The 13,334-nt window shown below is 45.7% G+C and overlaps 1 protein-coding gene across 2 annotated transcripts in view; it reads left to right on the plus strand.

Moving 5' to 3' along the window:
* The first annotated feature begins 3,975 nt into the window (after positions 1-3,975).
* The window catches only part of CYP19A2 (cytochrome P450 19A2), a 45,360-nt gene continuing 36,001 nt past the window's right edge, over positions 3,976-13,334 (plus strand). Inside the window, exons 1-3 of one of the 2 annotated variants that reach the window (XM_021083457.2) lie at positions 3,976-4,295; positions 4,661-4,904; positions 10,594-10,775. In XM_021083457.2, the coding sequence (XP_020939116.1) occupies positions 10,631-10,775 (145 nt within the window). In that variant the 5' untranslated portion in view covers positions 3,976-4,295; positions 4,661-4,904; positions 10,594-10,630. 2 annotated transcript variants of the gene reach the window in all.

Raw genomic sequence — 13,334 nt, forward strand, 5'->3', positions numbered from 1 at the left:
CTATCTACCTGTTTACAAGATTATTGCCTCTTGCATTACCAAATGTGTGACTGAGCTTCAGATAATATTAATGATGATTAAGCAACTTGAAACTACTAGTCAAATATAGCGTCCTATAGGATCAATGTGTAACTCTAGATATGGGAAGAAGCAACAAAAGGGGACCATTTCCTGAACCATAACACACTAGTAAGACAAGCAGACCAGACTTTCGGCTACCGTCAATTGAGACTCACCCAGTAATAAGTAATAACGACATTCTCACCTGAAGTGTGAATGAACATTCCTGGCACCTTGGAACAAATCTGTCATGAAATGTCTCCCTAACCTTCATTGAAAATAAGACCAAAAGCTTAAGAACTGTAAAATAAAGAATGCTGCCCACCACACAATTCTTTAAGAATCAGGTCATTAGCCACTGCACTCACCTATCTATAGTACCCACTAAAAGGAATTCAGGCACAGGCCTTCAATAGTAGATATTTTCTTTTTTTTCTTTCTTTCTTTCTTTTTTTTAGGGCCACCCCTGTGGCATATGGAAGTTCCCATTCGGGGTCAAATTGGAGCTGTAGCTACTGCCCTATGCCACAGCCACAGGAATGCAGGATCCAAGTGTGTCTGCGACCTACAACACAGCTCACCACAACACCAGATCCTGGACCCACTGAGCAAGGCCTTGGCTCCAACCCACATGCTCATGGATACTAGTTGGATTCGTTCCCACTGCACCACACCAGGAACTACCTATATATTTTCTAAAGTAACTCTTTATGAACTTTTTCTTTTCATTCCCATAGTTAAAAAACAGTAAAACCATGAACTGTTTCTTCCTCTGAATAGTAGGAATCCTCTACTGGGATGAGTGTTTCATTGCACATACCCCAAATTACATATACACTGGCCGCCCCTCATGACTCCTGGAGACAGTTTTCAGAGAGACTGTCTCCTGCATTATAATCCCCAGTCTGCTCAAATAAAATTTTCCACTTCTTTCTTAGATTGATTTTTGATTAAACATTTTATTGGGGATATTATAAGTAAAGAGCCAGTCAAAATCATGCCTGCCCTGCCTGCTTGGTGCCATGAAGAACATTCACTCAGCTTTCAGTCCCTGAGAGCATGAGGACGGGATATCACCTTCCAGATCCCATCTTTGAAAAATGGAATTCTGGTAGACACTTTCTGTCTCTCACAATCTAGTGCTTCATTGGGGGCAGGACATTTCTCCAAGTCTCTGCTTTTGAAACCGGACTTCAAAATGAAATTTGAGAAGTCGCTCTCATATCTACACCACCTTCACCTCCTTCCTAATCTCTCTCCTCAACCCTGCTCCTCCATGGACTGTGTGGCCCCAGAGGTCTACACAGGAGAATCTGTGCAGCCTCTGGTCACTCAGTCAGCTAAGGTGACTTCCTCAAGGACAACTGTCTATGTCGGCTGGTGCTGGTGACATTACTGTGGAGGTACCAACAAGGCCTGTGTCAGGGCGGCAGTGCTGGTGGGGACTCCAACTCTCCTCAAGCCCCTCTCTTGCTCCTTAGGAAAAGGAGGCTCAGGAGTACTATGAGCAGAACCCAGATGTGATTCCTAGACCAGAGATGCCTCCACCTGGGACCCTCACTGAGCTGTTTCACTCACACACTCCTCAATCACACAGGTAGCCAAGCACTTAGTCCACAAGGGCTCACTAAGCTCCAACTCTGGGTAGGCACAGAGCTGAGTCACTGAGAGGAGCGGGAAGAAGTGTTGGTGCTGGTGGGGGGACCATAGACAGGCACAGGCAGGGAGACACAATGTAGGTCCTGGAGCAGCACCCAGTGACTCCAGGAGGCTTTTGCTTGCAGATGACGGGAGAGGGTCAGAAAAATCATATGAAGGACCAGGAGAAGCATCCCCACCTCAAAACTTGGCCAAGGACTGCATTCACCCAGCCTCCAAGTCCTTGGATCGGAGGGGCAGGCACTGACAGCCAGGACTGGCTTCACCATCTCTGGAACCCAGACCCAAATTAGAATGTGAAGCCCTTTGCTCAAAAAAATGTATTAAAATCAAGTTACGGGAGTTCCCGTCGTGGCGCAGTGGTTAACGAATCTGACTAGGAACCATGAGGTTGCGGGTTCGGTCCCTGCCCTTGCTCAGTGGGTTAACGATCCGGCGTTGCCGTAAGCTGTGGTGTAGATTGCAGACGCGACTCAGATCCTGCGTTGCTGTGGCTCCGGCGTAGGCCGGTGGCTATGGCTCTGATTCGACCCCTAGGCTGGGAAACCTCCACATGCCGCAGGGGCGGCCCAAGAAATAGCAAAAAGACAAAACAAAAAAAAACAAAAAAAAACAAAATCAAGTTACTAACAGAAGAGCATTAAACCAGGCAAGGGACTCTTCCTAAGAACAGGACCCCCTATGACTGCAGATTCCACATGCCCATGGAGCTAGCCCTGCTGCTACTCAGACTTACCACTTCACTCACAAAGCCAAGGAACGTCAGTGCTCCCAGTGCCTAACCCATGCAACTCCTGAGCAAACAAGGAAGCTGTGGTCCAAGAGATAAAATGACTTGTCCACGGTCTCACAGATGGTCACTGGCAGCCAAGCCTCCTTAGGGAACAGCTATGCTCCACTTTTGCCAATTAGAATTACCTCATACAGATGTATCTATTTGCTTCTTTGCTTCCTACTGTAAAGATGGCTATGTATAGGATTTAAGAAAAGAAAAGAAAAGAAAAGAAAAGAAAAGAAAAGAAAAGAAAACATGCCTCCTTTGAACTTAAAACAAGGTCGCCAAAAAAGTAAAGACCCCTTATTTCCCCCAGACTCTACAGCTGCCATTGCTGGCTCCTCTTTCTGGGGAAGCAACTCAGGTCCACCCAGGAAGTCTGTCCAGTGTCCAGCTGCATAGGTATGGCACGCAATGCTCCACCGTTTGAGTGGCACCTTTCTAGGGACTCCTGACCATCCCTGATGAGGGGGAGGAAGTGCAGAGCACAAATCACATCATGTCACCAATGGGAAGACCTTAGTGATGACAAAAACAACTCCCCCATTCTACAGAGGAGAGACCTGAGGCTCAGAGAATGGATGAGGAGTGTGGGGAGAAGAACCAAGGTGTCCTGGCAGAGAGCTCCCCAAATGCCACTCTTGGCTCAGAACCTGTGTGTGGCCATGTGACAGCTTTACTTTCTTCTGCTCTACAACACTGCTTTGAGGAAAGCAAAGAGAAGAAGAAGGTGTGATGGAAGGGGCGTCTGAGCCAGACAGGCCTGGCCAGATCTGCTGCTTCCTGGTTGTGCAAATTTTGCTGTTATGGGAATACTGAGTCTCTGAGGCTTCATCTAAAAAATGAGACTAGGATATACCCCACAGGTTGGATGAAATGAGATAGAGAGGCCTAGGAAGCTCTGATATCCTACCACTATAGCAGGTGCTCAACCACGTTGTGTCCTGCCCACCCTCCCTTCCTTCCTCTGCACCAGGAGTTCCAGCTGGGGCCACATGCAGACCTGGAAACCTCCCATGGGTGGGCTGAGGTGGAGCCTCCCACCATCCAGCTGCATCTCCCAGGAGACACAGACCTGAAGCCCTTGTGAGAACAGACTTTAACCATGTACACAACTGGGGTTCTAACTCACAGGCAACCTGGGCTTTAGTGGGAGGGGAAGGAGAGAAGTGGGAGGATCGGCAGAGGCCTGGGGTCACATCAGACAGGCCCAGAATGCCCAGAGGTCTCTGAGGGAAGAGAGAACCTTGAAATAACTGCTAAGGCCCTGTGAGCCAACAGGGGAGGTTACGAAGTGGTAAAATCCATGACTTCCCATTAATGGCATTTCCTGGTTACTCATGCTGCTGAGGCCTGCATTTGCCTCCCACGCTGACATGACAAGGCCTGCAGAAGCCCTTAAGGTGGGGACTCCAAGGAGAGCCCGTTGGCCAGCGCTGTCACCAACTGCTCCTTTCCAGCTCACCTCACCTCTCAGGCCCCTCCTCCATGTGCCTTTCACACCTTACCCCACCCCCGGCCTTCTCTCCTGTTGACTCTCAGCTCAAAAGCCCCCTTGGACCCAAACAAGTCTTCTCCTGTCTCAGTGCCTCTCCTTGGAGAAGCACTTCTCACTCCATCAGGAGGAACCTCAGACACCTGTGTTGTCCTTCACAATGGATTTCTCCCCCACAGCAGCCTCTCACTGTGGCTGGGATCCAGGCCTGTGAATCCAGAGACCCTGAGCCTTCTTGGACAAGAAACATCGAAACCCAGTGTGGCAAATAGAAAGGGTGTCCATATTTGGCTAAATATCATCTGTGTAAGTGTGTGTTTTCATAATTTAAAAAATTTTTAAAAACAAGAATCACTTGGGGACAGAATTACAACGTACCGGAGGAACATACGACAGTTGTAGGAGTTATCTGGACTTTCAGTTAATTCATGGGTTTTGGGATAATTTTGGCCTCAATTTCTTCCACAAATCAGCTCCTCTGGGGACTTCCCTCCCCTCCTATTCCCCAGCCCACCATGAGCCTCTGTTTCTTCTTCCCTCCTGCCTGTGGCTGGCACCCCTTCCCTTCTGGAGCCCAATCATTTCTCCTCCCAAGACCACGCTTAGCCCAAGCAGCCTGCAACCTCTCCCCAAATCCTACACATTCTTACCTTCTTTCCATTGGCCCTCAGGCTCATTAGGGCTGCCAGCACAGAACACAAAGTCAAAGTAGCATAAGGGAACGCCTCCAGAAGCTGCAAACATTCCTTCAATCTCATTGGAAGAAGGATGTGTCCAAGAAGACCTTGAACTTCCCTCCTCCTCCAGGCACAACAAAAGGACAATTTACAGAGCAGCTATTGATGAGAAAGACCTGAAGACGGGCAGAGAGGATCTTCTACAGCTAAAGATATAAAGAAGGACCACAACAAACAGGTAGGAGGCACGGAGACGCGGTATAGTCAAGATCCATAGACCAGGGTGGGCAATCCACTAATGGGAGGATACTTATAATTACAGTGGTGCTCCCCAATGAGCCAGGCATCTGAGCCCCACATGGGGATCCCCAGCCAGGCATTTTAAACCAGGGAGATGAGCCCCCAGAATATTTGGCTTAAAGGCCAGTAGCACTACTTGGGAGAGCCAGAGGGCTGCGGGAAATAGAGACTCCACTCCTAAAGGACGTACCCAAACTCTCACATGCTCTAGAACCAAGGACACAATCAGTAATTTGAAAGGAGCCAGAGTCAGACCCACTTGTTGATGCTGAAGAGCCTCCCAGAAGCAGGAGGCAATTGAAACTCAGCCTAGGACTTAGACGCTGGCAACAGACGTCAATGAGAATCCATCCTACCCAGAGAACACTGGTGCTGGTAAGCACCACCGTGCAACTCTCTGTCTAGAGAATTAGTGCAGGGACCTGGCTTTGCCCACTGGGAGTCTGCCCCAGGCATTACCTGGGTGGGAATCATGCCCACTCACCAGAAGGCCTGCTGCTGAAGGACACCCTGAGCACCCAGCAGCCTCAGGACTGGCCCTACCCATCAGGGAACTAGCAAACCCCAGGACCTCTAGCACCTGAAAGTGAGCTATCAGACCCAGACCAGCCTACCAGAAGGCCTGCCTTAGCCCTAAACCTGGCCTTTCCCACTAGGGGGTAGCCTCCAGCTCCTGCCAGCAGACACTAACTCTCAGCACCCCCACTGCCCGGCTGCCAGAGACCTAGGACCCAGCTTGGCCCAGTAGTGGACCAGCAACAGCCCTGTGACTACCCTGGTGCTGGCACTACCCAAGCAGGCCAACATTTGCTCCAGAACCTCCGGACCTTTCAGCCAGAGACCCCAGAACACAGCTCTACCCTCCAGTGAACCTGGCTTCGCTCACCATGGCTGGACACCAGCCCTGGGAAAACCAACATTCTGCAGCCAGCTGTGTAGGGCTCTGGTGCACTCAACAGTGGGCCAGCCCCAGCCTCAGAACACCCTGGGCCCTGCACCACCCACCAGCAAGCCAATACTAGGTCTGGGAAACCCAGCACCACAGCCAGGGAAGCCAGGACCCAGACCACTCATTCGTTTGCCAGCACACACCCCAGATCTTGGTCTCACCCACCTGTGGGTGGCAACCAGCTCCAGAAACCCCTGGGTCCCAGTCCCATCCACCAGAGGGATGACAGCAGCCCCAACCACCACAGCCCTTAGCCAATGTGTAAAGACCCAATTCATCCACCAGCAGGCCAGCACCACCCCTGATGCCGTGGGCTCCAGCTTTATTGAACAGCAGGCCTGAACCAGCCCCAGGACACCTTGTGCCCCTCAGCCAGACATGACAGGATCTGGCCCCTAACCAACAGGCTCTCACTAGCTCTGGGTCACCCCAGACAGACCCCACAGACAGCCAAGTCAGGAATTGGCTCTGCCCACCAGTAGGAGGATGCCAAGGCCCAATGCCCCAAACCATGGCCCTATCCATAAACAGGCTGACCTAACTCTGGGAACCCTGGACCCACTGCTAGCTACCCTAGGACCAAGTTCTCCCCACCACCAGAGCAGCATTAGCCCAAAGACCCCCTTTCCTGTGACTCAGTAGCCAGCCACTTCATGACACATCTCTGTCCACCTATAGGTGGCAGCCTATGCACAAAGCATAGCCTGGCAACTAACCTGACCAGGGCACAGCCACATCAACCATGCCCACAGTAGTCAGCCTGCCACAACAGAATAAGACAGCCCTCAAAAAGGAAACCCCTAAAGCACAGTGCTGGGGTGACCAGAGGGGAGTGCACTTCTGGGCCCCATAGGGTATTTCTTACATTAGGGCTGCTTCTCCAAGACTGGGATACAAAAATAACCTACCAGTTCAGAGACATTTGGCACAACATGAAGCATATTTTAGCATTCACATTAGGGGTCTCAGAAGAAGAAAGGGGCACAGAACACATTTAAAGACATAATTACTGAAAAATGCCCTGCCCTGAGAAAGGGAAGAGATATACAGGTCCGGGAGTGACAGAAAGTCCTTAATAGCACCAACCCTAAAAGAACCATATCAAGACATACAATAATTAAAATGGCAAAAAATTAAAGATAAAGAGAAAAATTTTAAAGCAGAAAGGAAAGAAACAAATTACACATAAAAGAACTCCCATAAGGCTATGAGTTGACTTATTAGCAGAAGTACTCCAGAAGGGAGCAGCAGGATATATTAAAGTGTTGAAAAGGGAAAAACCTACAACTGAGAATACCGTACTCAACTAGAGTTTCCTTCATATTAAAAATAGAGATCAAAAAACCTTAAAGTGTTCGGGACCACAAAACCAGATTTAAAAGAGATGCTAGAGTTCCTGTTGTGGCTCAGCAGCAACAAACCTGACTAGCATCCATGAGGATGCAAGTTTGATCCCTGGCCTTCATCTGTGGGTCAAGGATCCAGTGTTGCCATGAGCTGTGGTGTAGGTTGCAGATGTGGCTCAGATTCTACACTGCTATGGCTGTGGCATAGGCTGGCAGCTACAGCTCTCATTTGACCCCTAGCCCGAAAACTTCCATATGCCATGAGTGCAGCCCTCAAATGCAAAAAAAAAAAAAATTAATTAAAAAAAGAGATGTTAAAAAGACTTCTCTAAGTGGAAAATATTTCCAATAACTAGAAATATGAAAATTTCGATAGTAAAGGAAAAAATCTCATTAGTAAAGGCAAATATACAGTAAAGGTAATAGACCAATGACTTATAAAGCTAATAGAAGTTTCAAAAATAAAAGTAGTAAAAATCTTCTCTATATCCAATAGGTAGCTAAAGGATATGCAAATCAAAAGGATCGTAAGTATACTGTCAAAAGCAGTAAGCAGGGAGTTCTCCTGTGGCACAGATAAGGATCTGGCATTTTCACAGCAGTAGCTCAGGTTGCTATTGTGGCACAGGTTCAACCCCCAGCCAAAAATCTATAATAGATACACAAAAAAAGATAGGAATCCAAATATAATACTACAGATAATCATTAGATCACAAGGGAAGAGAGCAAAAGAAGAAGAGAGGAACAAAGAGAGCTACAAAAGCAACCCCTAAACAATGCGTAAAATGGCAACAAGTACATACCTATCAATAATTACCTTAAAAGTAAATGGACTAGATGCTGCAATCAAAAGATATAAAGTATTTATTTGAATGGATCCAAAAAAAGACCCAAATACATGCTGCCTGCAACAGACTCACTTCAGCTCTAAGGATACACACAGCTTCAGAGTTCCCTGGTGGCTCAGTGGGTTAAGGATCTGGAGTTGTAGCTTCTATGGCTCAAGTCACTGCTGTGGTGCGAGTTCAATCCCTAGCACAGGAATATCTGGCACAGGAAAAAAAAATGCACCAAAGGTATTTCAGGCAAATAGAAATGAAAAGAAAGCTGGGGTAGCAATATTTATGTCAGGTAAAATGGACTCTAAAACAAAGACTGTAACAAGAGACAAAGAAGGATATTACATGATAATAAAGGGATCAGTACAACATGATATAACAGTTGTAAATATGTATGCATGCAACAAGGAGGACCTAAATATATAAAGTAAATATTATCAGAAATAAAGTGCAATGAATCTACAATAGAAGATGCAAGAATATGTGATGGGAAAAATAGCCTCTTCAATAAACGGCATTGAGGAAAACTGCATAACTATATGCAAACAACAATATGCAAAAGAATTAAACTAGACTACTTTCTACCACCATATACAAAAATAAACTCAAAACTTATAAAAGCCTTAAATCTAAGATTTGAAACCTTAAAACAGCTAGAATAAAAGATAAGCAGTATGCCCTCTGAATTCACTATCAGCAATATTTTGGTGGGGGTGGAATATGTCACCTCAGGCAAGGGATATAAAGGCAAAATAAACAAACAGAACCATAACAAACAAAATCTTTTGCACAGCAAAGAAAACTATCAACAAAACAAAAAGAACACTGAATATGAAAAAATATTTTCAAATGACATATTTCACAAGGGCTTAGCATCCAAAATATACTAAGAATTCATATAACTCAAAAAAAAAAAAAACCCAAGGGCCCATGCTAAATGAAAATAAGTTGGAGAGAGTAGAAGAAATACTGTATGGTTTCACTTATATGTGGAATCTAAACACAAAAACAGATGAACAAACATAATCAAACAGAAATAGAGTCATAAATACAGAGAACAAACATAGTTGTCAGAGGAGAGGAGGTTGCGGAGAAGAGAGAAATGAGTAAGGCAGATTAAAAGGCAAAAACCTTCAGTTACTAAAATACATGTCATGAGTATGAAATGACACTATGATGAATACAGTCAATAATTACCTAATATCTTTGTAATTATTGATGACAGCTAGGTTTATCATGATGATCATTTCTAAATGTATAGAAATATTGAATGACTATGTTGTGTCTAGATACCAACATAGTGTTGTAGGTAAATTATACTTCAAATACAAAGAAAAAAACTCATAGAAAACATATCAAATTTGTGCCTACCAGAGGTAGGGATGGGTTTGGAGAGGGTAAATTAGATGAAGGTAGTTAACAGGCACAAATTTTAGTTATAAGAAAAATAAGGACTGGGGATGTGATACACAACATGATAAAGATTATTAATACTACTGTATGTTATATATGAAATTCGTTAAGAGAGTAAATCCTAAGAGTTTTCATCTAAAGGGAAAATTTTTTTCTTATTTCTTTAGTGTTGTATCTGTATGAGATGATGAATGCTCATTAAACCTATTGTGATAATCATTTCAGGATGTACATAAGTCAAATCATTACATTGTACACCTTACACTTACACATTGTTGTATGTCAATTACATCTCAGTAAAGCAGAAAAAAATGCTCTCAGAGAAAAAGAAAAGAAAAACATGACAAAACCAGCAAATCAAACTGAAATTTTTCCTGCAGAGATTAGCTGCTGGGGGGAGCTTGGTTGCTGGTAACACCTGAACCTACTTCAGGTGGCATCTACTATGCCTATCCTCTCTTCTTCCTCCTCCCCCATTTCTTCTCTTTCTCCTTTCCTTTTATTCTTCCTCTCCTATTCTTTCCTACTACCTCTGTTGTAGGCTCCAATGCACTGCTTCACCCAGCCCACGGTGCAAGAGATTTTAAACCTCATCAAAGCCAATAGGAAAAGACTGTCCTGAGTAAATCACATTGAATTCAACAGACAACTTCATGGAAAGCTCTGAGAATGCCTCAATGATGCCCATGATGCCCATAAAATACCTTATTGCTCTTTGATGGAAGTAAATTTCAGGAAACAAAGGGGATGGGAGATGCTTTTTTTTTTTTTTTTTTTTTTTTTTTTTTTTTTTTTTTTCCAATTGATTTGGCTGCCAGGGAAAAAGATTGCCTACACAAAATCTGCCAAGTGTCTAAACAAACCTGAAATTCTACCAAGGTCAGAAATGCTGCACTTCATGTCAAACGATCTTTCTGGGGCTTGTTTTTATTGTACCTCAAATACATCTTGTCTAAATGTGTAATCATATTATCAAGCAAAGCACCAATCTGAATCAAAGCACCATCCTCTGAATCAACAGAAGTCCTGGATGTACCTTTGGGAGATTCTATAATTTTACTGCTCGTCTGATTTCCACAGGACTTTAAATTGCTTCCCCTGAGATCAAGCAACACAGATGGTTTTGGAAATGCTGAACCCAATGTATTATAAAATCACCAGCATGGTGTCTGAAGTTGTGCCTTTTGCCAGCATTGCAGTCCTGCTGCTCACCGGCTTTCTTCTCTTGTTGTGGAATTATGAGAATACATCCTCAATACCAAGTAAGTCAGTCATTTAGTTTTGGATCTAAGGAGATGGTTTGCCTCGTTTTCTTGGGCTTTTGGTCCATGAAAGTAAAGACAACTTTGTAAAAGGACAGAGTAAACCTGGGGAGATGGCGGAAGGCCACAGCATATGAGCTAATGAACCCAAGTGAAAATTTTTTATCAAATTTCTGCATATGCGAAATGAAAGCACTAACAGATACCTTAGATAATCCCTTTTAGTCTGCAAAACAGGCTTGGCACAAGTATCATTTAAAGGAAGTTTAAGATGGAGTGAAGCAATGTAAAATTCCAGGTTTGGGGGTTTTTTAATTCAAACTTATTCCAGTTTTGCTCTGAAGGTGAAAATATCTCGAGAATGCCTTCTGTACACCGTTCTGTGTCTCCCACACTTTGCTTCATCCACATCCTCTGCCCTCTCCCTTTCTTGAATTTACTCATCTCTCTATCCCACTCTTCATTTTTCTTTTATTCTTGGAACTGGTGGTGAGGTTGATGCCACCGTAAGGGCTGGATGGGACTTGGACACTGGAAAAAGTACTGGGACCACTATGGTTCCCTTGGAAAATTACTCCTTGAAAGAATCTTCAACAAGCTCTGCAGATCAAGCAAAAGTAGAGTATAATATAATTACCCAGATAATTCCAGTAGAAACTCCACCATGACACAGTATCAGATTAACTCAGAATTCTCTGAAATATCAGACTGCTTTTTAGTCTTGAGGGAAAATCCCTCATGGCAGGCATCTGTCCCCAGTCCCATAAGATATCCGATAAGGCTCTAGTTCAAGAGCCAAGCCATCACACGCTTCCAAGTGTGGTGGGCCTCGCACAGAGTGATGAAGAGTGGGAGTGTGGGGCTGCTGCAGAGCGCCCTGGGTCTGGGTTCTTTATCACTTTCCACAGAACGGCCTGCCTCTCTGTCTGATTCAGCCTGGTATTTGAGGTTACTTTTTCATGCCCAATGGAAAGGAATGTTTAGTAGTTTTGATCTCTACTCCCTGATGGGGGGAGTTGGAAGAAAGCCTGTTCCATGGTCTGTAACTGAACCCCTTCCCCTTCCTCGCTAGATTTCTCCTCCTCCGGTGGGTACCCAAGTCAGGATCCATGAATGATGAAGGGCAGAGCGAGGCTAGATATTTATGTTGCAGGTGGAGGGAGAACTCCCCTGGACCTTTGTAGGGCGGGGTGGGTGGGGACAAGCATAGGAAATGGAATCCTTGCAGCTTTGGCAGCTCACTCTGTCCACCCCACCCTGGGCTGGAACATCACCCTCTCAGACCATGACAGGTAGAGGACTCACAGGTGATTCTCAGCCCTATCTGAAGAGGTGCCACCATGTGGATTTTTTTTTTTTTGTCTTTTCTCAGGCCGCTCCCGCAGCATATGGAGGTTCCCAGGCTAGGGGTCTAATTGGAGCTGTAGCCACCAGCCTACGCCAGAGCCACAGCAACATGGGACCCAAGCACATCTGCAACCTACACCACAGCTCATGGCAATGCCGGATCCTTAACCCACTGAGCAAGGCCAGGGATCGAACCCACAACCTCATGGTTCCTAGTCGGATTCATTAACCACTGAACCATGACGGGAACTCCCATGTGGATTTCTTTTAGAAAAAATCTCCCCAGATGATTTTCCTGAGCAGTCAGGGTTGAGCACCAGGGAATGGAGCCTAGCCCCTTTGTTTGACGGAAGGGGAAACTGAGCCCCAGAGACAGGATCTGCCTTGACAGGCAAACCATTGAGACAAGCATGAGAAACTGTGGCGTTCAAACTTGTCTTTTCACAGGTGTGGGGATTAAGCCAAGAAAAGGGAAAAGGGCAGTTCCAATCGTGGAGCAGTGGTTAACGAATCTGACTAGGAACCATGAGATTGCGGGTTCGGTCCCTGCTCTTGCTCAGTGGGTTAAGGATCCTGCGTTGCCGTGAGCTGTGGTGTAGGTTGCAGACGCGACTCGGATCCCGCGTTGCTGTGGCTCTGGCTTAGGCCGGTGGCTAAGGCTCCGATTCGACCCTTGGCCTGGGAACCTCCATATGCCGCGGGAGCGGCCCAAAGAAATAGCAAAAAGACAAAAAAAAAAAAAAAAAAAAAAAAAAGAAAAAAGAAAAAAAAGAAAAGGGAAAAGGCTTGCCAGCACCTCAGCTGGAAGGAAAATAGGAATAGGGGACCAGGGGACGCACCAGGAAGTCCTGCATCTCAGGTGGACAACCACTGTGCTACCAGGAGCTTCTAGTTCCATGTTTTCCCTGAGAAAATGTGAGGTCTGGTCAGAGCCCTCCGGTGGCCCAGGCTGAGATGCCATGACTCCTGGTTGGGGAAGGGAAGGTGAGGACACTGGCCTTGCAGGGTGGTTCTTGCTGACCAATACTTCTGAGCACCTTTGACCAGATCCCACCTTTGACCTCTGGGCTCTCTGGGTTCTTGGTTTTATAGGTGTGGGGAATATCAGGGTCAGTGAAAGCCAAAGTATTAAGAAGGTTCAATGAGCCAAAGCTCTCAAGCAACTTACAATTTTCAAAGCAGTTTCATGCTCATTTTCTCTTGTGAACCTCA

Source organism: Sus scrofa, chromosome 1 (genome assembly GCF_054392235.1).
Source record: "Sus scrofa isolate SSC_HxYL_T2T_F1_AM1 chromosome 1, Sscrofa_HxYL_maternal_Yorkshire_Landrace_v2.0, whole genome shotgun sequence".
NCBI classification, from domain to species: domain Eukaryota; kingdom Metazoa; phylum Chordata; class Mammalia; order Artiodactyla; family Suidae; genus Sus; species Sus scrofa.